Genomic DNA, 22814 nt, shown 5'->3' on the forward strand with positions numbered 1-22814 from the left:
GCAATGCATGCAACTCTTAGCAACCAAGTTGAATTGCAAGGCAGAAAATAGTAACCTATTTTAGAAGGCTATGCTATTCAAGGAATTTGTTTTGAAAAAACCTTTAAAAATGCAAGCACTTCTTTTGTATCCTTATAAAATAATATTTTGGTGGCATTTGTTAAGTAATATTTTGATAGAATAAACCTTTAAAGTATCCTATATTTATACATTCACCCAATTCACTGGGTGGCGCTGTTGCGAAAAACGAGGGTCCTAGATCTACGGTCCTGAAACTGACTTCATAATACATCCATGGCAACCCTGCAGATCTGCGGATAAATACTGCTGACCAGAGCCCTGTTTATTCTAGTGCACTACTATTGACTAACTCACACTGACCCCGCCTACTGCGCATGTCAGTGAAAGAAAAGCGTTATGCGCATGCTATGGAGCGCCAGATTTTGAACTTTCCGACCGTTAACGTTCTGGAACTTTCTGGACATTAGCTAGGTGGACCAATTTGGTGGAACTTTCTGGACCACTAACATTCTAAAGGAATCCTTCTCATTTGGTGAGTATTTCAGAAATCTATAATGTCATATTGTGGTGAAAATGGTTTCTCTGTGTCTGGAAAACTAGTATATTTCAGACAATTTGTAACTATTTTTAGTAACTCAAGTGCTACTGACATGAGGGTGTTTGATGCGGTGCTGCCTGGTGGTTAGGCTAACGATATTTAGCTAGCTAATGAGCTAATGTAACTTTAAAGTAGTATTAGCTAATGGTGGAACAAAAGAAGGGAGCTTGCTTAAAAAAAACGTGGGGTTCATGTTCATAGTGCCTTATGGGTGTGCGTATGGCGATTTTAGATCGTGAAGATCTAAGAAGAATATGTCTATGATCCGCCATCACCAAAGGATCGTTGTATCATACAGTGAACATTCTATCTATCGTAGTTCTACGCTCATACGCTCGACGCATCCAAACTTTTTGGCAGGACCGCAAAATGCGGACAGGACACGGGGACGTTTATTTCCGGGTCTGAGCTGAGCTGCAGAGGGAGGATGTATTAATGATCAGTGAAAACAGCCCCCCTCCGCTGTGTGACTGTGTGTAGCTAAGTGTATTGTTTTGCATTTTAACATATTTCAGGGTTGCCAACTCTCAGGCTCCTGGCGTGTGATACACGTTTTCATCATCAGTCTCAGGCTCTCATGACAGCAAAGCAAACCTTTTCATTTTAGGGTTATATTTTTTAAATTGGGAAATTAGCTTGGCTGCACTATTCAGTAACATGCACAATAGTCTTAAAATCCAAAATGAAAAAGAACCGTGATCATGATCCTGCCTCAAAAAATTTCCATATGACCGACCCCTACTTGGACCAATTTTTTTCCCTCCAGTCTGCAGATGAAATCCATTATTGGCAATCAAGTGGCTGTAAGTACTGAAATTTGACCTTCAGTGCAAGTAATGCAAGCTGCATGGTCACTTAATTACCTACACCTACAATCTAATGCTATCCAATACAACAACAGCTCTGCATAGACTCTGCCTTAAAGGGGAACAACAACCATTTAAAAAAGAAGAAGGAAAAAAAGACATAATTCAGGAGGCTATATAACATGATGGATGAAATACTGGAATCTGCTCATGAACGTGCATATTGAAGAAAAGTCTTAAAAGGCATTGGATTAATTAATCTAAAAATAAGGCCTGGTCAGTTTCCAGTTGGAAGCTAATTTAGCTTGTTAACTCTGGGGCTAACTTCTGTCACTTTAATCAGCAGCTGGCGAGCTAGACATGGGAACATGTCTCAGGTCTTTCAGAGTTGTAGCATTTATTCTTTGACAAACAGCCTCAACTGTTGACACATCACACAGCTGCGTTTCACGTCATACTGTCTGCTCCTTTCGCCACAGCCTCACTGTCACCATCACCAGCACATACACATTTACTCTCCCTGCTTGTGCTCTCGCTCTCGCTGTACACGCTTTCTGGAAACAAAATGAGAATTTTCGAAACAGCCACAGATGCAGTGTGCTGTGGCTCTCTGTTTTTAACCCGTGCTGGGGGGGGGTACATACAATTCCTTTTTTTATTGTACATAGTTATAAATAGACACATTTTGTTTGTTATATCAATAAATGTTTTATAAATACTTCTTTATCAGTTATCTCATTTTGAGAGAAAAAAAATTAACCTCATTATCAACTATGAATTTATGGTTATACATTTATTATGTTACAAATTTAGTATTATATTGCCAGTAAATTTGGGTAAAACACAGCCATCGCTTATCCTGTGTGAATGCGCTCCATGAAACACAGATGTAGGGTGGGTAATTCTGACATAACATGAGGTAATAATAGTCCTGTGCGAATGGGCCTTATGTCTGTTGTGTTAATGGCTCCATCTCCTTATTTTTTGTCTTTCTACCAGTCCGCACTCCGTAACATGGTCCATGCTGGACTTCTGGACTCCAACCCAACACCCTCCGGTTCCCACACCAGACGGAGCTACTGCCCCCAAACTAGATCTACAAATAGTAAGGGCCATTTTTATTTTCTTTAAGTCTGTGTTGTGTTTTTGGTCGGCCGCTGTGCCGACGAATCTGTTTGATTATTGATTGTGGCCGCCGTGCCATAACTATCCATCTCTCATCTCTGTAACTATCCCTTACCTCTGGTTTTACCTCTCTATCTCTCTGTCTATCTCTATTTCTCATCCCTCTTTATCTATTTGTGGCCGCTGTGCCCTGACTAGCTCTCTATATCTCCTCTATATTCCTCTATCTGCTGTGAGATGTAAAAGTCATTTAAGGGGCTATTTTGCCACCTTAGAATTTTGAGTTCCTATCTGTGTTCTGAGTGGTTTTGAGACATTGAGCTTCAAAGTTTTGCATTCATAATTACAAAAATTCTTTAAGTTGTCACAGAACAAGAATAATAACATAATAACTTAAAGTCCGTGTAAAGTGAATTCAGAGATTTGTTTCAAAGCACATTATAAATGTTGGAAAATGATTGTTGAAAACATATTACAAAGACCCTTTACTATATAGTACTGACTTGTGGAATTAGACGGTTAACTGTTTTGTCACCATTTTCCTGTTTTAAGATCTTGATGACACACTGGAGCTATACTCAGCACAACCTCGTCCCTGACAATGTAGCAGTATAGGAGACGCATCATTAGCATAGTCCCGCTATTGGGCGTGGCCTCCGCTCCTCCAGCAGACACACCCCAAGCGTTTCAGATCAGAGAATACTGTGCATTTTTTTCATGATTTTGAGACCTTCTTTAACATATGTGGCGATTTGTTTGGTCATTCAAATTTGGTCAGGTGTTTAATACCACATGACACATGACAAAAACTCAGAAAACACATTTTAATTATCACTTTACATGGACTTTAATAACAAAAATGATATAATGCTGTGGTGGCAGTTTGGTGGTGGTGTTGTTTGGTTGGTTTGATTATCTGTCATGGCAGCCGTGTCATGACTATTTGTTGTCTATATGCTTGGATCTATTAGTTTAGATCTATACACACACACATGCACACATGCACACACAGGACCTATCGACATGCATTAAAGTAATTAGGGAGATGTTAGACTGATGGACATACTCAGAGCTCCAAGCAGTTAGAGCTTCAGTGCCTTGCTCAGGGGCACCATCCTCCAGTTTCCACGTCAAGTCTCAGCAAGGTCTACAAAAAGTAAGTGCCATTTTCATTTTTCGTGTGTGCTGTGTTTTTGGTTGGCCGCCGTGCCGACCGATTTGTTTGATTATCTGTCATGGTTGCTGTGCTGACATATCTGTATGGTTATCTTCAATGGCTGCTCTGCCATGACTATCCCTCCATATATCCCCTTACAGTATCCTTCCCTTTCTCTGGCTCATCTCTCACATAAGATATATCGTGTTTTTATTTTCTTAAAATCTGTCGTGTTTTTGGTTGGCCGCCGTGCTGACTTATCTCTTGTAATGATCTTGTATGGCCACCGTGCCATGACTGTCTGTTATGCTTCTATATTTTTTAGCTTGAATCAATATTGATGCAATAATATATTTTTAATCATTACTCCCTCAATAGGGAAATTCAGTTTTTTCACTCTTATAATCCTTACATACACAGATACACCAAAAATACACACATTGACATACATAGGCATGTCAATAATTGTTGAGTGATGTCAGAGAGATGGAGCTGCTACATAGTGAGCGCTTCAAGCAATTAGGGCTTCGGTTCTTTTTGCTTTCACCATAAGTTGTCTGTGCGTTCCAGTACCCATACTACCATATTACACTGCCAGAAAAAGGAGTATGGTTGGGGTACATTCATGTTCTTTAAGGTACACCTGCTGTTGATGTACTGTCAAAGGGTCATAGTTGGTCCATAAGCTCTGGTGTATGCCCACCTCCTCTTATCCTTCTGTCATGTCAGGCTGTGCTGGAAAGCCTCATTTCCACTAAGCAGTCCTGTTCATATAAGTACCATTAGCCTATATATGAAAACGGCTATTTATGTGGGCTGTGCCTTTTGTACTGTTGTCTTGGTAATGTTAACAATATGGTGGTGGTGGCGCAACCTGTTTATTGTCGTGTAATAACGCTGTAACAGTTAGTTGGGACGAACTGACACGGCTTAGTGCACACAGCTGCACTCATATGCGGTATGTAGACATGCACATAACGGTAATGTAGAACCTCTGAAGCTCGATCACATTTTTTACTCACCTTCAAGCTTTCAATTATATATATATAAAAAAATCAACTCTCTTAAAATCAAAATTATGTGTTTTGTCAATTTTACTGATGAAACATTTAAGAAGTAGCTCATATGTTTACTTTCGTGTGACTCCATTGCGTCACTAATGTACTTCAGGCAGTTAACATGTAGAGTTGCGTATACATTTTAGCTGGAAGTTCCATTCCAAGAAGTATGTTTACAGTTGTCTGAAATGGCAGGAGAGGCTTCGGCACAGGAGAGCCGGAAAGTCTACGGAGGCTGAAAGAGCTCATTGCAGATATGTATCAAGTGGATTCATGCATACATTTTTCAGAAACGTTTTTGTGAAGGGTAATATTTTACAGGAAGGGTATATGAACATTAATGAAGACTCTTTGTGTGTTTTTAAATTCTAGTTCAGATGAGGAAAAATATTTTTGCATTGTGTGGTATAACTGTTCCTTTTCACTTGCTATTTTCTACAAGTGCCTGCTTTAATATGTGAGGACACATTGTGCATGCATGTGTATTCTTGTGGATATTGTCCGCATCTTTGACATATACAAACATATCTGACCTTGGATAGCTCTGTATTTTCTGGTCGTTTGTCCAGTGAGTGAATTTTAAAAATGCTGGCATATATATATATATATATATATATATATATATATATATATATATATATATATATATATATGCCAGAGTTTTCAGTGCTTAGCCTGTGATAACAGCTGTAGTCTATCATGTCCTCTGTGGCTCTGAGGGGCCCCACTGTCTGAAGTCTGGGAAGAAACGTCTGATGATGGTCGATGTACAAACTAGAGGCGTGGAGTCTTTAAGAGATGGGTGTTTACCAGTCAGGGAGGATCTAATGAAAGACAGTATATAGTGGCATTATGGGTTGTGTAGGATCTAGTGTTTATGGAAGGTTATACAAAGGCTTCCGCATCAATTAGGATCATTTGGACCGTTGGTGTTACATTTTGCTTGTTGATGTGTGTGTGTGATGTGTTTGGGTCTGTGGGTTCTGTATTGCCTTCAGATGGGTGTTACATATTATTGGTTGCTGTATGCGTTTTAGTATAGAGCACATTAAGCTCATACTTGTAAGGCCACTTGCTGATCAAAATTGTCTTGTCTTTCCTAAATCTCTGGGAGACACCTTTTAAGTATTTTGTGCTTCTTTACCAGATGGCCGGCAACTTTGTTTGACATTGATATTTGATTGAAAATTCTACATCAGGACAATATTGAATGCCAACATCAGTTTCATGTAGAATACTGATGACATATGATGTTAATATTTTGTTGGATTTTTAAAAAAAATGCTTAAATACTACCTACACCACTAGCTGATGACACATTTTCAGGTGGAAATACAAATGTTACTGCACCCTTAGCTCCACCTGGTGTGCATTTGGTACTACAGAGGTTTTACTAGAACAAAGGAATCAGATTCTGTGTTTTTTATATTACAGGAAGAAATGTGTGAGGTAAAACTTTTGCAAATTTCGTAGCTGAGAGAATGGAGCCTTCCACATTGTGTCACCCAGTCCTTGTCTGCTACCCCCCTCTGAGCCCACATTGATATTTACACCATGATACAGCACAGGTTCTCTCAGTGTGCCCACTCGAAAATGAGTTGTGAAAAAGTACAATACATCAAGACTGCCAAAGCTTGCTGCTATCTAAATGCCCCGCTGATTTCCCAGATTATCGGGCTTCACACTGGCACCTCAGTTGTGGTAATAAACATGTGTAATGGAGGTGTGTTGGTGAGAAAAGGAGCAACAACAAAGTGAGTCCAGTGGCTTTTTACAATCTGAGTTTCAGGATATAATTTGTGGCAATTAGATCAAAGATCAGGAACACTGAGGGTGAGTTTAGAAAGCAGATTTCTCTGCAGTTGGGTCATCGCTGGGTTTCCCTCAAACATCAAAAACAGATGGGAAGGAAAAAAAGACTACAAATAAGCATGTGGAAGCAGCTACATCTGAGGGGCCAATGGGAAAATATTTTGCAGAATGTGGGCTTTAATCACATTGGAGACACTTTTATACTTGAGGTGTGGTGGAACTTCTGGAAAGACGTGGGCATGGAACAAACCTCAGTAAGTTTCTGCTTCAGCGCCAGAGAGAAGAAGTTCACATTTCTATCATTTTCTATCATGCAGGGATAAGTAATTAAATGCACTGAATATATACAGCTACATGCCCACACCCCCATCGGACAGTATGCCTCTGCAGCCCATTATAGCTCACCACAAATAAGTCCCAGTCATACACCACATACATCACATGCTCTGGATGCGAGGATGTAAAGTTCAAAGATCCGCAGTGGAGTCATGTTGAAGGCAGATGTTGCGCTGTATATCAAGAGTTCCCGCATTATGTTTCTCCTGGGTAAGATGATAAGATGATAAGGCCAGGGCCGTCCTGCATGGGCCGGGGGGAGAGGTAATAATCGCAGCGTATAATTCAGGGTAATGAAGGCTCCGCCACTAGATCAGCCATAAAGAATGATAGGGGAGGCAGAGGGGGAGCCGCTCACGCGTTTGACCTCCACTGGCATCCCTCCACTTTCTATAAATTTGTGCTTGGGTCTGACTCCAGGCAAAAGGGAAGACGAAAGGAAGGAGATGGACAGATGTAGAAGAAAAGGAAAAGGCAACGAGGAAGAGATGAATGACAGAGTAAAAGAGAGAGAAGGTGCACATGATTTAGCCTCAGCCAAGATGCAGGTCAAATCTCGTGCTCTGATCTTTGGAGAAATTTACTCCACTTCTTGCGTCCTTTGAGACTACTGGTCCCAGAGAGGCGCTCCATAATGTATCGAGCCGGACTGAGAAAGGACATGAAAGGAAGAGCCTCTTTGTTTAATTTCTTGTGATTGCAACAGTTTAAGGATCCTGTCAGCTGTGAGTGACACATGAAAAAATCCCCCAAAATAAACTGCGGCATCTATTACCATCAAACAAGAAAACAATGTGCCATCTCTTGCACAACTCTCTCCCACTCAGCGCGTCCCTCCCTTCTCTGTTTTCCCTCCAGTTCATCGGTATGCAGGCGGTGTGGTGGTGTACTGTGGGCAGACTGGGCTGCGCTGCTCTCCTCTACATGTCTGCTAAATGACAGTAATTATTTTCCTGGGCTGCAGGCGACTCATGCATGTTTTATTTCCACCTCCACCTCCCCCATCTGCCTGCATGGCGATGCATGGCACACGCCATGGTGGAATGAAAAAAAGGAGGAAGCAGAGAATTTTATTTCTCTCCATACCTTCCTATGGGTCCCCACTGGGTTCTCCAGCCTCGGTCCCTTTACTGAGGGGGCCCGGGCTTTTATGGTACCAGAGGGGGTTTTGCAGGGACTGGCAGATGCTGTTAAGCTGGTCTCATGATGGTCTAGACACAGATAAAGGTGCCTAATGGTGGTTCACGTACACTGACTGCAGTTGTAAGCATTTTGCCACAAAATGGCCACCGTGTTTCAATTCGGGTCCAGGTGTCACATAGTGTTGGTGGTGACATCCATCAGAGCAAGTTTCTCTTCATTTCAACCTACAGTGGCTCTTAGATAAGGACTGTGACACTGCACAACATTTTCAGCTCCAAGTGAAACAAAAGAAAACCAGCCCTGTCAGAACTCAGTCAAGGTTGCCTGATGAATACATCCCATTAAATCTGGAGAACGTTGTCCCCCCCCCCACCTTCATGGCACCGTGTTGTGTGTCACGCCGTCCTGTGACATGCAGCTCGTTTGGTGCGACTCAGGGGATCTCTAATACCCCTGCAGCTTTCATAATGAACATGTGGCTTCTCTCTCTTGGGCACAATTTAGCGTAATTCATAAGCAGAGGACGGGGCATTAGCCAGATGGTGCTGTGGGTGGCATCCTTTCTCTGGCCATCCATTAGAACTGTGCTGGTGACAAAATTCCAATGTGTGGAGACGGACAAGGTATCTGATTTCAGTATACAATTGTTTATGTGTGTGAGTGTTTGTGTGTGTGTGTGTGTGTGTGTGTGTGTGTGTGTGAGCAAGTTGGTAACCAGGATCTCTATAAAACAGGCTTTCGCAGGGGATACAACTCAAACTTAACCCTTTAAAACCTGAGGAAATTGGTTTAACTTCATTCAGAAATATGGGTTGCTTTGACAAGATATTGCCCAAAAATGAATTATTACCAAATAATTCCTTATTGTCACTGTTGAAAAAGACATATTGTGTCGAAAAAACAGTTAAAAACATCATGGAATAGAATGTCAAGAAGACAAACTTTTTAAAAAAAGTCATAGTATAGTATGTCCAAATAAGCCGTTGTATGCCTTATTGAAAAATTACATACTGTAGTATGTAGAAAAAAAACTATTAAAGAAGCCATAATATAGTATGTCCAAAAAGTAAAAAAAAGTTAAAAGTTATTAAAAGTTATTAAATTAATACTGAGGACATCAAAACTATGAAAGAACACATACCTGTATGGGATTATGTAGTAAACAAAAAAGTGTCAGAGAAACCAGAATATGTTTTATATGTTAGATTATGTTAGATCTAAACCCAATTGAGATGGTTTGAGATGAGTTGGACCGCAGAGTGAAGGCAAAGCAGCCAACAATTGCTCAGCACCACTGGGACTGTTGGAAAACAATTCCATGTGAATACCTTTTCTGAAGAAAAGTTGACATTTTGGGGATGCGACGTAATAGGTATATATTTGATTTTGTTGAATATGAGTGTAGACTAGAAAAAGATGCAAATTAAAAGAATATATCTAAAAAATATATTAAAAAGGAAGGGCTGATGGTCTGTGTATCATCCACTCATTCAATTATTTAACCTGTGCATAAATGATGAGTGATGACCATACACACACACACACACACACACACACACACACACACACACACACACACACACACACACAGACAAAAACATAAACACACATGAGAGTGAATCGGCACACATATCAGTATAGACTCAAATGCAAGTGTACTCTCTCTCTCTCTCACACACACACACACACATTCTGATCAGCAACTCAGCCTTGCGTGGCTCTCATTTCGTCAGTGGAGGTGTCAGGGTCCCCATGGCAACTGTATAATGGGGCAGGCCTAATTCAATCCCAGGGGCGAATGGTGGGTCTGGCGGAGACGCAGAGGGAGAATTGGTCTGGGTCTGAAACCTATTCAAGTCAGAGCTGATGTGTTTTAGCTGCCGCATGCTCAGTCACTGAAGAGAAAACATTCTGTCTCCACTCATACCCAACTTTCTCATCCACTCTTAATCTCTCCTTTTGGCATGAGTCCTCTCCGCTCTCCTCTTCCTTTCATTCTCTGATTATTTTCACCATGTTCCTCCTCAGACCTTGTTCTCACTCTGTTTATTCACTTGCTTTTCTGTAACTATTTTCTCCCTTCACTTCCTCGCCTTTCTTTCCTCGTCCTCAGTCCCCCTTCTGTCTCCCTCTCTCTCCCTTTGCTTTGGTCTCTATTCAATCAATACCTCATACACTCCTCTCTCTGCCACTCGCTCTCTGACATTCAGACTCAGAAACCTGATAGGATTTCATTAGTACCTCTGGATCTTGTTGTATTATTGTTATCCCTCCCTGAAGAAGACAGGGATTAGCGCTGGGGCTGGAGACAACTTAAAGTAATAAGCCTGGAGCCAACAGTCCACTATCACACATACACAGATACTGCACACGCACTCCTACACCCACAAAAGGTGAGTGGGGAAGGGAAGGGAGAGAGGAGGCGGCGAAGATCCACATGCAAAAGGGAGGAGGCAGCCAGCACACTATTCCCGTATTGTTATTACCGTACCAAACCAATCACACAGCCTCATACATGCAGCCCAGTGAGAGCGAGGCTCGCAGCTTGTTAGGGAGGGAACAGTTTGTTACAGGGGGAGAATGGAGCGTAACTCCTGTCACTGGTTCTGCATATAGAACGGCCTGGGACTGGCCCGGGGCGATCTGTGTTTGCAGATGGGGGAGGGTAGGAAGGAAGTGGGGAGATTTGCATCCCTTTGACTCTATATCTCTGAGCACCAGGGGGAGAGGAAGAGGGAGAGGAGAGGAGAGGAGAGGAGAACAGAGGACAGGTGTAAGAGGAGAGAAGTTGAAAATGTCAGAGGAGAGGAGAGGAAAAAGGGGAGAGCAGATATAAGAGGACTCAAGGAAAGAAGAGAAGGAGATGAGGAGATAAGATATATAAGGAGTGGAAACGGAGAGGAAAAATGGGGGATCATAGGAGATGGGAGAGGAGAGGAGAGGAGAGGAGAGGAGAGGAGTGGAGAGGAGAGGAGAGGAGAGGAGTGGAGTGGAGTGGAGTCCAGGGGAGAGGAAAGGGGCTATAAGAAGAGAGGAGTGGGGAAAATGCCAGAGGAGGAGACACGGAGGATATAAAAGGAGTCGTAGAGAGAGGAGGAGGAGATGAGAGGAGAGGAGATGAGAGGAGAGGAAAAGAAAGCGAGGAGAGGACATGTAAGGAAAAAGGAGATATCGCCTCTCTTCTGGAGAGGAGAAGAAAAAGGGGAAAAGAGATACAAGAGGAGTTGAGGGGAGAGCAGAAGGCGAGAATAGAAAAAGAAGGGGAGGAGAGGAAATATAAGAGGAGTGGAAAAGGAGGAGACGAGAGAAAATGTAAGAGAATAGGAGATACAGAAGGAGACAAGGTAAAAGGAGGAGCAGAGGAGAGGAGAACTATAAGAGGAGAGGAGTAGATTGTGTGAAACACCAAAAAATTATACTATAAAAAAACTGTTGGTTGGTAGCTGTTGCTGATTGGTGCCGCCGAGCTGTACTCATGCGAGCATTTAATCCAATCTGATTTACATACTGTAGTGTTCGCCACAGTTGCACTTGACATAAAGTGTTTTTCACTAATACAAGCCCAGCCACACTCATGAGAGGGAGAGAGAAGATGTAGAGCCGAGGCTGCGCTGTTCACACAGCCATGCACACAGGCTCAGAGATTGGCCATTACATTGACTTGAATAGATTTCTTGTGTGCATGAATAGCCCAGTGAGAAAGAAAAAAAGGACTATGTTTCCTCTCCATGGGTTCATATTGATATTCATAGTGGCTCTCCACACCGAGAGCACAAATGTCACTGAAAACGGCCTTGATATATGCTCTCATTCTCTCCTCTTCCTGTCGCTCCATCCCTCTTTCCCCCTTCTTTGTTCCCCGTTCGCTGGACGCTTGGTGCCTGCTGCTGCCGGAAAGAAGAGGAAAAAAAGCAGACTGGATGATGGAGCGAGCGGGGGACATCACGCTGTTACTCATTTAGGCTTTTAATCAACCAGCGATGGAATGTTAAAGCTGTCTCTACCTGTGAAGCCCGCTAACCTTGACTATAGTGTTGTTTACTCCTGCGGTGCAGATCTTCAGTCCATGCTGCACTCACTATAAAATGTCACACTACCTGGAATGGGAAGCTTTTGGCTCTGAGGGCTATTCTGCAAGCCTGAAAAAATGTGGAAGCTGGCATGAAGTCATTATCAGCTCAGACTCCTTCTCTATAGTGTCCTTATCAAAGTCTTTAACATTTTTGCCTTTGCAACACTATAGAAAATCACATCTAATGAAGGCATGGCGCCCTGTTTGATGCATTTCATGTCTATGAAACATATTAAAGGAGGAAAGGGGGAGTCAAGTGGGTTTTTCCTCCATTTCTCAGCTTTCATTGTGACATTATAAACACTGGCAGGCAGATTTAGAGCCTTTGGACAGGCATCCGGCAGAGTGTTGGCAATAACAGTGAGAGATGAAGTGAAAGTATTTTTGGGTGGGAGCGCTCGGGTCGCAGGTGCATAAATCTCTGTATATTTGTTAATTGTCCTTGGAAATCATTGGATGACAGCACTGTTGGCTCAGGTTTGTCACTAAGACTGGGAAGTTATACACAGTGCGGGGATACACGAAAAGAAAGTCAGCATTTGTAACCAAAAAAATCATAACTTGCCTATCAAGATGCCAACAATCACTTCAGAGGATTTTGAAAAGTTGCTAATACTGAGCTTTTGCACTTACAACAACCTGTTTACTGTAAGGTGCATTTGAAAGAGAAGAAAAACTTTATCGTCCAAGAGTCATGAGTGCATCTTAGCAAAAATGATATGCATAAAACAAACACCAGATGAGGCCCTGCAGAGTAGCTGCACATTTCAGGGCACAGCTCCGATCTGGTGGTAGTTCAAGTGACATTTGGCTGACTTGTTATACATAGCTTAATATCTTCCAATAGCTTATAATGATTACCGATATTGGAACCAATAAAACATTTGTGGGCCAGAAATTGTGAAAGACTAAAATTAAATGATGTGTGTAACTTTATTCTAATATTTTATGTCCCTCCAAGGCTCGTTCCGCTCTGCCTGAAAACGGTGAGAATGTCAAAAGAGGTAAAAAAGATGGCACCACAGTGTGTGCTCAGGGTGTAAGTTATGGCTGTAACTTTCTCACTCTGTCAGGCGCTTTAACCGTCTGTCCTGGAGGACACATTAACTTGGTATCCTTAAATAAAGTCCTTTAAATAAAGCTGGGGGAGTTAAATAATGAGAAAGCTGCTCCCACTGTCCTTTCTGCTTTTAAATGAACCTCTGCCTTTCTTATTAATGTCCCCTTATCGCTCATCACGGCCACTGACCCGCTGCTGTAACCCCTTTCCACTCAACCACACGAGAAGCTCCGGCAAGTGGTCGCCGCAGAAGTAATTGAGGGCAATTTTCAAATTAAAATTTAAACCCCTCGTCCATCTTCATGCGGTGGGAGGGAGTGGAGGAGAGGGGTTTTGGGGCTGATGACTTGATCAGGTTTTGCGAGCTGGGCAGGTACTCAGGCTGGGCGAGGTGGGATGATGAACGAGGGGCATTAATCTCTGTGACAGAGAGAGAGGAGTTAGCAGCGGTGATAGCGGCGCTAACGGCTTTAATTAGCATTTAATCAGACGCCTCGGGGCCGATGGAGGGGGAGAGAGGAGATCAAACTCCAACGGCCCTCTGTAAGAAGAGGAGAAAAGGAAGACGGTCCCTGTGGTAGCTAGGCTGATGCTGCAGGCTGTGTTGAAGAACACATGCCTATGATCCTTTTTTGTACTCCTGTAATGATAGCAAACTCGATGCACCACAAAGGCCCTGGACCTTTTGCAGAAAGAGGTAGTGCTAGAGGAACATAGACTCTCAGATACTGTAAATGATCAGGCTTTTCGTCGATAGTTCAACTCCACAAGTACTGAAAAGTTCATTGAAAGGCTTATTATTAAAGACAAAGACAGTTAGTCTTTAAACTGTAAAATTTTGGGGCATATTCATGGAAATAGAAAAAATCACTTATCTTGTGATTTATCTTCACTTAGCATGTGATGTGCCACTAACAGGAAGCAAATGCTCATCCAGTATTACCACTAACTGCTGGCCACAGCTGCAGCCTGGTTATTGTAAGGTACAACAATAAAGAAGGAAAATTCCAAGTTAAAACATTTCTGAGATTATGAAAGTGCCTGTAAAGATGCAACCTGCCACTGGATAATCAGCCTGCTCTTACTTCCATGTTGTCAGATACAGATGCTTTGCCATGCCCCAACAAACCATTGGCATCTGTTTGAGACACACCAGCATTTCAGCTGACTCAAATATTACCTTATCTGTAGCAATATTAGAAACTCAGATCAACTGACATAGTATAGACAGCAAGAAAGTCCATGGAGACCAGAGTTTGGGGAGGTGGATAAGTCAAATAAATACAGCACTTTCACCCAGGAGACCGCTGTTTGTGTTCTTTGTGAAACTAAAAGTCATTGTTGACTTATTTAAACTACACTACTTAAGTTACATAGTCATTTACATGAGGCTATGGTATGTCTAATCCTAGCTCTGTATGAAAACATATTCATTTTAAGACTTTCAAGACATTTTTTCCACACCTAATCAAGTCAGTTTTCTGCCTAAAACCTAATCGCAACGGTTTTTCAGAGTTAACCACGTGTTACACTGTGTTTCATCCAGGAGACCACTGTGGTATCATACAGATGCAAAAGTGAGCCTTGTCTGTATCGGACATCAAGGGGGCATGACAAAGTTTCTGTATTTGATGACCTGGAAATGAGAAGGGGTTGTGATAACAGGTAAAAGAAAAATGTTTCCACTTTTCCAACAATTTGCATGGGGTGTGCTGTGTAAGCAAGTCACATACAGAGTGCTGTTGCTGCAACTGGACTAAAAAAACACAATATCTCAGAAACGAAGTTGAAACAAGAAAATCTGATGGCCATAACATACTCGCTTTGTTTTTTTCACAAGAATGCCATGTAAGGAACAGCAGGGATAACATTTAAAGACAGAGAGGACTGCTAAACTTGTGTGACTCGACAGATTTTAGAATCTAGCAATGAACTGTATAGTAACACCCCAGTTTGCAGATTTTGACTTTTTTTGCATAAAGAGAAAATGTGAGATACACTTTATTTTCGTTTGCAGCATTTTCTAGCGACTATAATCTGTCTTACCCAGTGCAGTTGAACGTCAGACTCAACACTTAGCTTTTGGTTTGACTTGAATATATGCTCTCTATAGGTGAAGCTATAAAGAATAATAGATCTACAGTTGTAGAGGAAAATGTCAAGGCCTTGATGTGTTGTGCAGCCATAAAGTGTGTGTGTGAAAGAGACGGTGAAAGAGAGGGAGTGAATGCTCTAGATAGGAGTTTTGATGGTGATGGTGAGGAAGAGGGCTTTTGGCATGAAAGGGGCCGGTGTGTGATCATGATGTCATTAGGAGTATACAGTGAGACAGACCGGAGGAGGCTGCTGTACTGCGCTACACCCAAGGGACGTCATTACCAACTGGAACTGAGCAGGGACCTGAGCACAGGTCAGACACACAGGAAGTGGTCTCGCGCGCGCGCACACACACACACACACACACACACACACACACACACACACACACACACACACACACACACACACACACACACACAAGTGTACACTTACTTGCATGGATACACATATACATGCGTGCTTTCATGCTCTGACACACATACACACACACCGTTTCTCACAGGCAGGCATCCATCACATAACAAATGGACAGTCCTGTCTGGCCTCTGACAGCAGACGGCTGCTTTTGTTGCGAAACCTGACGAATTCCTCAATATCTAAGCGGACACCTCTATGGACAAATGTGCCTCATTAATGAGCACACACAGATGGACAATGCACACACAGACACACACACGCAGACGCGGACTGAGAGCTCGTGCTGTGCTAAGTTGCAGTGTGTATACCGGTGTAGCCGTCTGCGCTTCATTACTGTTCACACACAGACAGTTGCAGTGTTTTTGTGTCAATGTTTAATGAGGGGCTGGGAGTCTGGGGACCTTACTGCTGTCAGGAGCTCCTGTAGTCTGGAGCTACCACCTGTTCCCATTCACTCCCTAAAGGCTTTAACACACACACACACACACACACACACACACACACACACACACACACACACACACAACACAGACACACACAGGCATGCAAACAAGAAGGAGCACGCACAGAAAACATGTCTATACAAACACACACACCTGACAAACTGCATACACTGATTTAGTCATCCTGTGGCACCACTGTCAATGTTAGACGCATGTAAACAGGTTATTGTGGTTGGCTGAGCCTGGCTGGCTGACAGAAGCTACAAAGACCATGGGAATATCAATTGATACATTTCATATTCCCCGTCAGCTCGCCTGAGATGACAGCGTGAAAGCTGCTGCCAGCGAGAGTGATCCCTCTATGGCTTTTTCTGACACTGCTGTCTGATGGAGATCTGAGCGGTTCTGACTGATCGGCACTCACCGATACACTGACCAGCAGCGTGCCTTCAAGCTCACGGGTTGCATCCCATAACAATCTACAACATACTATTTGAGACAATAGTGCAGCTGCATGGAAAAAAAATTAGAACCGCTACCACCTGGTTGTATGCCTTCATGATACAGTTTTCATCCATGTTTGACCTTTTGGATATAAAATGCTATCACTTCATCACTCTATTCTACTAGACAGTTTTGTGTCAACATTTGCATAAAGTTCTGAACTTATGGCCAAAAATACAGTTTGTGAGGTTACCTTTGATCTTTACCAAATTCTAACCAGTTCATATTTGAGTCCTAATGGATGTTTGTGCCAAATTTGAAGAAATCATCTTCAGATACTGTGTGCATGAGAAGGAGATGGTCGAGGTCACAGTGACCTTCATCCTTTTTTTCCTATGACCACCAAAATCTAGTCAGTCAATCATTGTATCCAAGTAGACATTTGTGCCAAATTTGAGGAAAGTCCCTCAAGGCGTTTCTGAGATATCGCATTCACAACGATGTCACGGACGGACAGAAAACCCAAAAACATAATGCCTCCAGCCATGAATATTGCCAACGCAGAGTCACTAAATAATCTGCAGAGGACGTTATGATACATTTCAAAAAACTAACTTTTATTAAAACAAAAAACAAAAACAAAAAAAATCAATTATTGACTCATTAACAAGATTATAAAACAGTGATTTAGTTACATAAATAAATTGATATCGGTGTATCAAATCTTAATTTCATAAGCATGTATACATGGGTCATTGTAATAAATAAAATGGGAGAGCAGAAGATTCCTACACAAATAAACAAAAAAAAGAAAAAAAAACAGCTAGAAAGACTCGGAGGAAATTGTTTCTGAAGAGAACAAGAGACACTGGACAACGTATTTTTTTCACCAAACACACGTGAGGAATTGCTTTGTTAAAGCATGAGTTACACAGCCATTCACTTACTAATTAAGGACACTAAAGCTGGGACCAAGGTGGGTTGTCTGTCACCTCTTAGAACGCGTTTGGTTGTTAGATAGATCTCCTGTTTGGTTACTTTAAAGCGTTAAGACAAGGCAAGAGAAAAGGCTGCTTTTATCTTTAATGAACACAAGATAGAAAAAGGATGCACAGAAAAAGAAAAAGTCAGACATATAAAGAAGGTAAAAAGGCAAGTAATGACAGGACAGCTGAACATTGCAGAGGAGACACTGGAGATTCTGCGGCGAATGAAAGGAGGAGTTTTTTTTAATCTTGAGCCTGTGCATAATTATCAATGTGTTCAGTTGCACAACTATTAGGTTACTCTGCAAGGGTTATATTAATGCAACATGAGGCAGACTTCAGCCAAGAGATGTCCTAAAATGCATGTAAGGCCGGACACTTAATACATGATTATTAACCAGTTTCATCCCTAATTAACTCCTGTATTATCTCCTGTATAAAGCACATTACATTTTTTCCCCCATAGGATCCTATGGAAAACTAGGCTAGTGCAACCGCTTACATGCATAATTAAATCCTGTATTTTTTTCAAACATTTATTGACCATTGGCCTGAAGTAGTCTACCTCCACCCCCTTTCTATGCTTTAGTCAGCAGGAATGAACATTTTCCTCCACCATCACCAATTTTACTCAACCTGCATTTCATGATGGGATCCAGCGTCTCAAGCATGAGGCCTTGTGAATCCAAAAAGCTGTCGACAAAGTCAGTCAAGTCCTTCTGATATGTTCTGTTTTCAACAAAAGTGGAAAAAAAACAAGAGAAGACAAAAGAGAGAAGGAGAGCAAGAGAAAGAGAGAGAGACAGAGAGATAGAGAGAGAGAGAGAGCAAACTACAGCGGCTTCAAGTATTTCACATTACATAGAATACTCTGTATAAATTAGTTAACATATACTTTCAGATCCTCCATATTCAGACATATACTATGGCATATATACAGAGTACAATAAATGCTCGCTCATGTTGTGTCGTGTTTTTGTCTTTTTCCTGTAGTCAGTCGTTCATTTGTTCCGCCTTTTTTTTTCCTGTGTAGAGAAATCCCTGAGAACGTTCTGGTTGACAATTACTGAAGGTTCCACACAATGAACTTTAACAGTAGAAAGTCTAATTTCTATGATTCACATGCACAGAGGGAAATGACACTGGCCTAGTCTGAAAAATACAATGGTGACGGTTGGGAGATGAGAGGGGACTGACATACTGAATTCGAAGCGTGTTAGAGCCAATTTTTTTTCGGGGGTGTAAGTACCGATGCCGGGGCAGTGACGTACAGCAGAGCCGAGCGCAGAAACACTCAGCGGGACTCCACATCTCCTCATAACCTTGGTCTCAATCTCCTGTTTAATTAAAAATGGTCAGCTATCGTAGATGATACATATCATGATCGCAAAATAACAAAAATGGGAGCAGGTTCAATACCGTATCATGAGGTAGTCGTCTCCCTCTGGGTATCAACTAGAAAACTCAACTTTAATGGTTATTTAGTCAGACTTAGGCTGTTAAAAATCACAGCTGTACTACATTACATTAATGTAACAATAATACTCATTATCTGTGTGTAATGTGCCGTCACGATAGCGCCTGCACACTGTCTAAAACAGGTACTTATTACGGAGGTGGGGAGGATTACAACAATAACAACAACACAAGTTAGCTAAGAGCATTGTTGTGTGTAATGAAGCTAAAACCTGGGACCCAGAGAAAACTAATGGCTGCTCAAGTGCTGCTGCTGCTGCTGCTACTGCTGTGTCTAAAGAAATGCTGATGGCGGCTTTCTGTCAGTGCTAACCCAAGCTGTGCCGAGCCGAGCCGAGCTAAGCTGTGCAGTGCTGGCCAGCGCCCGCCGGTGCGGGCCTGGACAGAGGGAGGTGCTCTGTGTGGTTTAAAGCCTTAGTTTCTCTTTGAGGATGCCGAGACATAGTTTTTTTTTCTTCTTTTATGTTTTTACATGAGCGCTATTGTAGAAGGGCCTCAGCCACTTGACAACATATAACTCAATATATACTGAAAAAGGGAAAAACGATGCTTTAAATCATAAAAAAACAAAATTAAAAAAAAGCCATTTCACTTTTCATTTTCCTCTCGCACACATGTAGAGAAATACACACAACATTCACAACGTGACAAATTTCCTCTCTTCTGAAAAATAAAAACACTTCTGTACACATAGTAGTAATAATATTATTAATAATAATAATAGTAATAATGTTTATAACAATAACAACAGCAAGAACAATAATACCGTGTGTGGCTCTGTTGATTTTTTTGTCTTCTTTTCCTTTCTCTTTTTGCTTCATTCTACAAGTCACATCCCTCTTTTTACTTGTCTATTTTATAAGTCCAAAAGAAGTTCAAAAGGCAGACTCAAGTTAATAGAAAAGTACTAGAGCAGGAGGGGAGCGTTTGGCGTCCCTCGGCCTCACCCTCAGCCGAACCGCTCCCTTACCAGCATCATCAGTTTCTTTTTGCCCTTGTAGATCTGTTTCAGGTTGTCTATGAACTGCGTGAACTGAATGTGTCCGTCGTGCGCCATCATGAAAGTCTCCCTGGCCTTGCCTAGGAACTCGATGAACTCGCTGTAGTGGCGTGGGCTGATGTGTGTAAGCCGCGAGTGCGTGGTGTTGATGTAGGCCCCGATGGTTGCGTCCAGCAGCTGCCTGAGCGGCGCCTTGTCCAGGGACATCAGCTTCCCAGAGTTCCTGCGGCTGTGCAGCGCCGACACCATGCCCGGCGTGGTCAGGGTGCACCGCCGCAAAATGTCCGAGAGCACGGTGGCGCACTTGACGCTCTTGACCACTAGGGGGATGACGGCGGCTAGCTCATTCTTTCCCAGCGAGTGGCTGAGCGCGCAGGCCCAGAGCACGTCGTTGATGGCCGGGTGTGTGTCCTGGTTGTAACTAAGGTTCAGATGAGCCATGGCTAACGTCGCCAGCTTATACGCCCTCATTGGGTAACCGCGGTGTTCCATGTAGCGTGCTATAGTGAACAGCTGTGTGTAGCTCATCCCTGTCGCCGCTGCATCCAGTACAATCTGGTAGGCTGTCTCGAAGGCAATGTGGTCCTTTTCACAGAGTGTAAGAGCAGAGAGGGCGCAGTTCTGGGGGTCCTTCATGGCACACTGCAGGGCGAGGGTGCGGGCAGATGATGCCAGGTTCTCCTGCTGGTGGCAGTCCAGGTGGAGGCGTACGATGGTGCTGTTGGACATGACAGTGGTAGCCACGATACTGGTGGCTTCTGTGGGGGTGAAAAGGGTGAACCAGCTCTGCATGATGCTGTCCAGTGCGTAGACACCTGGAAGACACAAAACGGGCAGAACAAAGAGAAAGTTGGAAGACTAAGTGATTAGATAAAGTGCATCTTGAGACAATCAGACATGTTTAAGTAGCGAGGCACACTTACCCACTTCAGTGGCACATGTGACTAACCAGCGCACCATCTCTCTCCTCCTCCAGTTTAATGTGGACAGAGTTATTCTCATCACCTGAGGAAGATGAAAAAGAAAGAACGGAGGAGGGGAGGGACAGGTGAATTGTAGATAATACATACTTAGTGGAGTTTTTGCTAATAGTTGGCAAAAACTGCCCACGGAAATTGAAATTTCTCTCCCATTCCCACTGAGGACTAGTTTAACATTTTCTTCTACAGTATGACTTAATAACTGTGAAGACAAAGATTGGATTATAGTATTTTCAACAATTATTAAATAGGGACCCATTTTTTAAATAAAAATACTCAAACTATATATGTATATTTTTTAAATATATTTTTCTATCTCTTTATTCATCAATGAGTGCATACAATATGGACATACTAACAATTACAAAAAGGCAAAAATCGATCTACAGATGTTGCTGATGTACAAAACAAAATGATATAGATAACCAGTGTGTACAGAAAAAAATAGTGATAAAATAATAAAAAAAACTAGACTGAAAATAAAGAAGACAAGGAGAAGTTAAAGTCAAAAGTGTGAGGGAGGAGAGAAATGCCAGTAAAAAAAATGGAGGGCATGTTCTGTTTGGGTTCAGATCCATTTTAGGTGAGCTTTGCAGCATGGGGTTTGGTTTAGTATTATTAGTTATTTTATTCAAACAACATACACATGCACAGATATGTTACCCAATTTGCATGTTTACAGTTACTTTCATATTTGAGTTATTAACCCTCGAGCAAGCCTTCAAAGTGAATACTTATGTAATTGAATGTATGGAAACATTACAAGGAATGTAGTCTGTCCAAGATCAGCTTGATTTACTGCAGCAGTGAAGGCTTGCTTGACTAATGTCGAGAAACTCTCTCGACATATTCATCCAACACTTTTTTTTTCCTTTTAACAATTTGTGTGTGGAGGCCCATGCACACCTTCAAAAACTCGTAGACAGGTTTGTAGGAAGACCATCTCTACAGATAACAGAGGAGAATTCCCACATGCTTTTCTGTCCTTACTTGCAATAAACTGAAAATACACAATGTTACCTGATGAAGGTCCAAGGACTGACATGTTGTGTATTTAAATAAAGTTTATTGCAAGTAATAAGACGGGTGCAGGAATTCTCCTCCTCTAACAATTTCTGTGTAAAATTGTGTCTGACACAGCCAGTGTCCTGTTGTGTGTTACATGTGTGAAAAGGAAACTGGATATTATCCAGAATTCATACTAGAAAACAGCTTAAATTAATCATTATGGCATGTACAGTACAAGAGCTGTAAACATTCCTTGCACAAAGATGATCAAATATCTGATTTCAAGAATTTAAAGTTTCATAGCTGTTTTAGACAGAAACAGTGGCCTTATACAGACCTGATGTGAGTAAAATATCACTCTTAACACATAAATAACAAAGGAATGTGTAAATTTTCTAGACTAAAATGGTGATTCTGCTGAACCTAAAATTTACAATGCCTGACATAAACACGCATTAACATTTACAGCTTGACCTGACAGCCTCCTAAAAAGGTACCAATAAATATAAAGCAGCACCCACTTTGACAAACGACGTGGGCGTGTTTACGTACCTGCAGTCCCAGCTCTAGAGAGACTTTGAGAAGCGTGATGTCAGGCAGGCTGTCCATCAGAGTGGCGATCTTGAATGCATCTTGTGCCAGTTTGAAGATGTGTGATGAGGAGTGAATGTTTTTCTGGATGGACTCCAGGACTGTCTCCAGCCTGCGACTGTCACCTAGTTAGGATTCGAACACAAGATTGCCTCAGACTTTGATTATATATACGTGTGTTG

At 42.1% G+C, this 22814-nt stretch overlaps 1 protein-coding gene and 1 long non-coding RNA gene across 2 annotated transcripts in view; one reads left to right on the top strand and one right to left on the bottom strand.

Moving 5' to 3' along the window:
* Nucleotides 1-320: 320 nt before the first annotated feature.
* On the top strand, nucleotides 321-13165 carry LOC148189746 (uncharacterized). Its single transcript, XR_015776317.1, has 3 exons — nucleotides 321-553; nucleotides 2425-2530; nucleotides 11954-13165. It is a non-coding gene; the product is annotated as an uncharacterized LOC148189746 (long non-coding RNA).
* A 4022-nt stretch (nucleotides 13166-17187) lies between these two features.
* The window catches only part of LOC121944365 (zinc finger SWIM domain-containing protein 6-like), a 55204-nt gene continuing 49577 nt past the window's right edge, over nucleotides 17188-22814 (bottom strand). Inside the window, exons 12-14 of the mRNA XM_042488133.2 lie at nucleotides 22594-22757; nucleotides 20977-21058; nucleotides 17188-20868 (exon numbers count right to left, since the gene is read on the bottom strand). Of these exons, the coding sequence (XP_042344067.1) occupies nucleotides 20003-20868; nucleotides 20977-21058; nucleotides 22594-22757 (1112 nt within the window). The 3' untranslated portion in view covers nucleotides 17188-20002. The remainder of the gene's footprint in view (nucleotides 20869-20976; nucleotides 21059-22593; nucleotides 22758-22814) is intronic.

Source organism: Plectropomus leopardus, chromosome 4 (assembly GCF_026936395.1).
Source record: "Plectropomus leopardus strain MGB_pleo_1.0 chromosome 4, ASM2693639v1, whole genome shotgun sequence".
NCBI lineage: Eukaryota > Metazoa > Chordata > Actinopteri > Perciformes > Serranidae > Plectropomus > Plectropomus leopardus.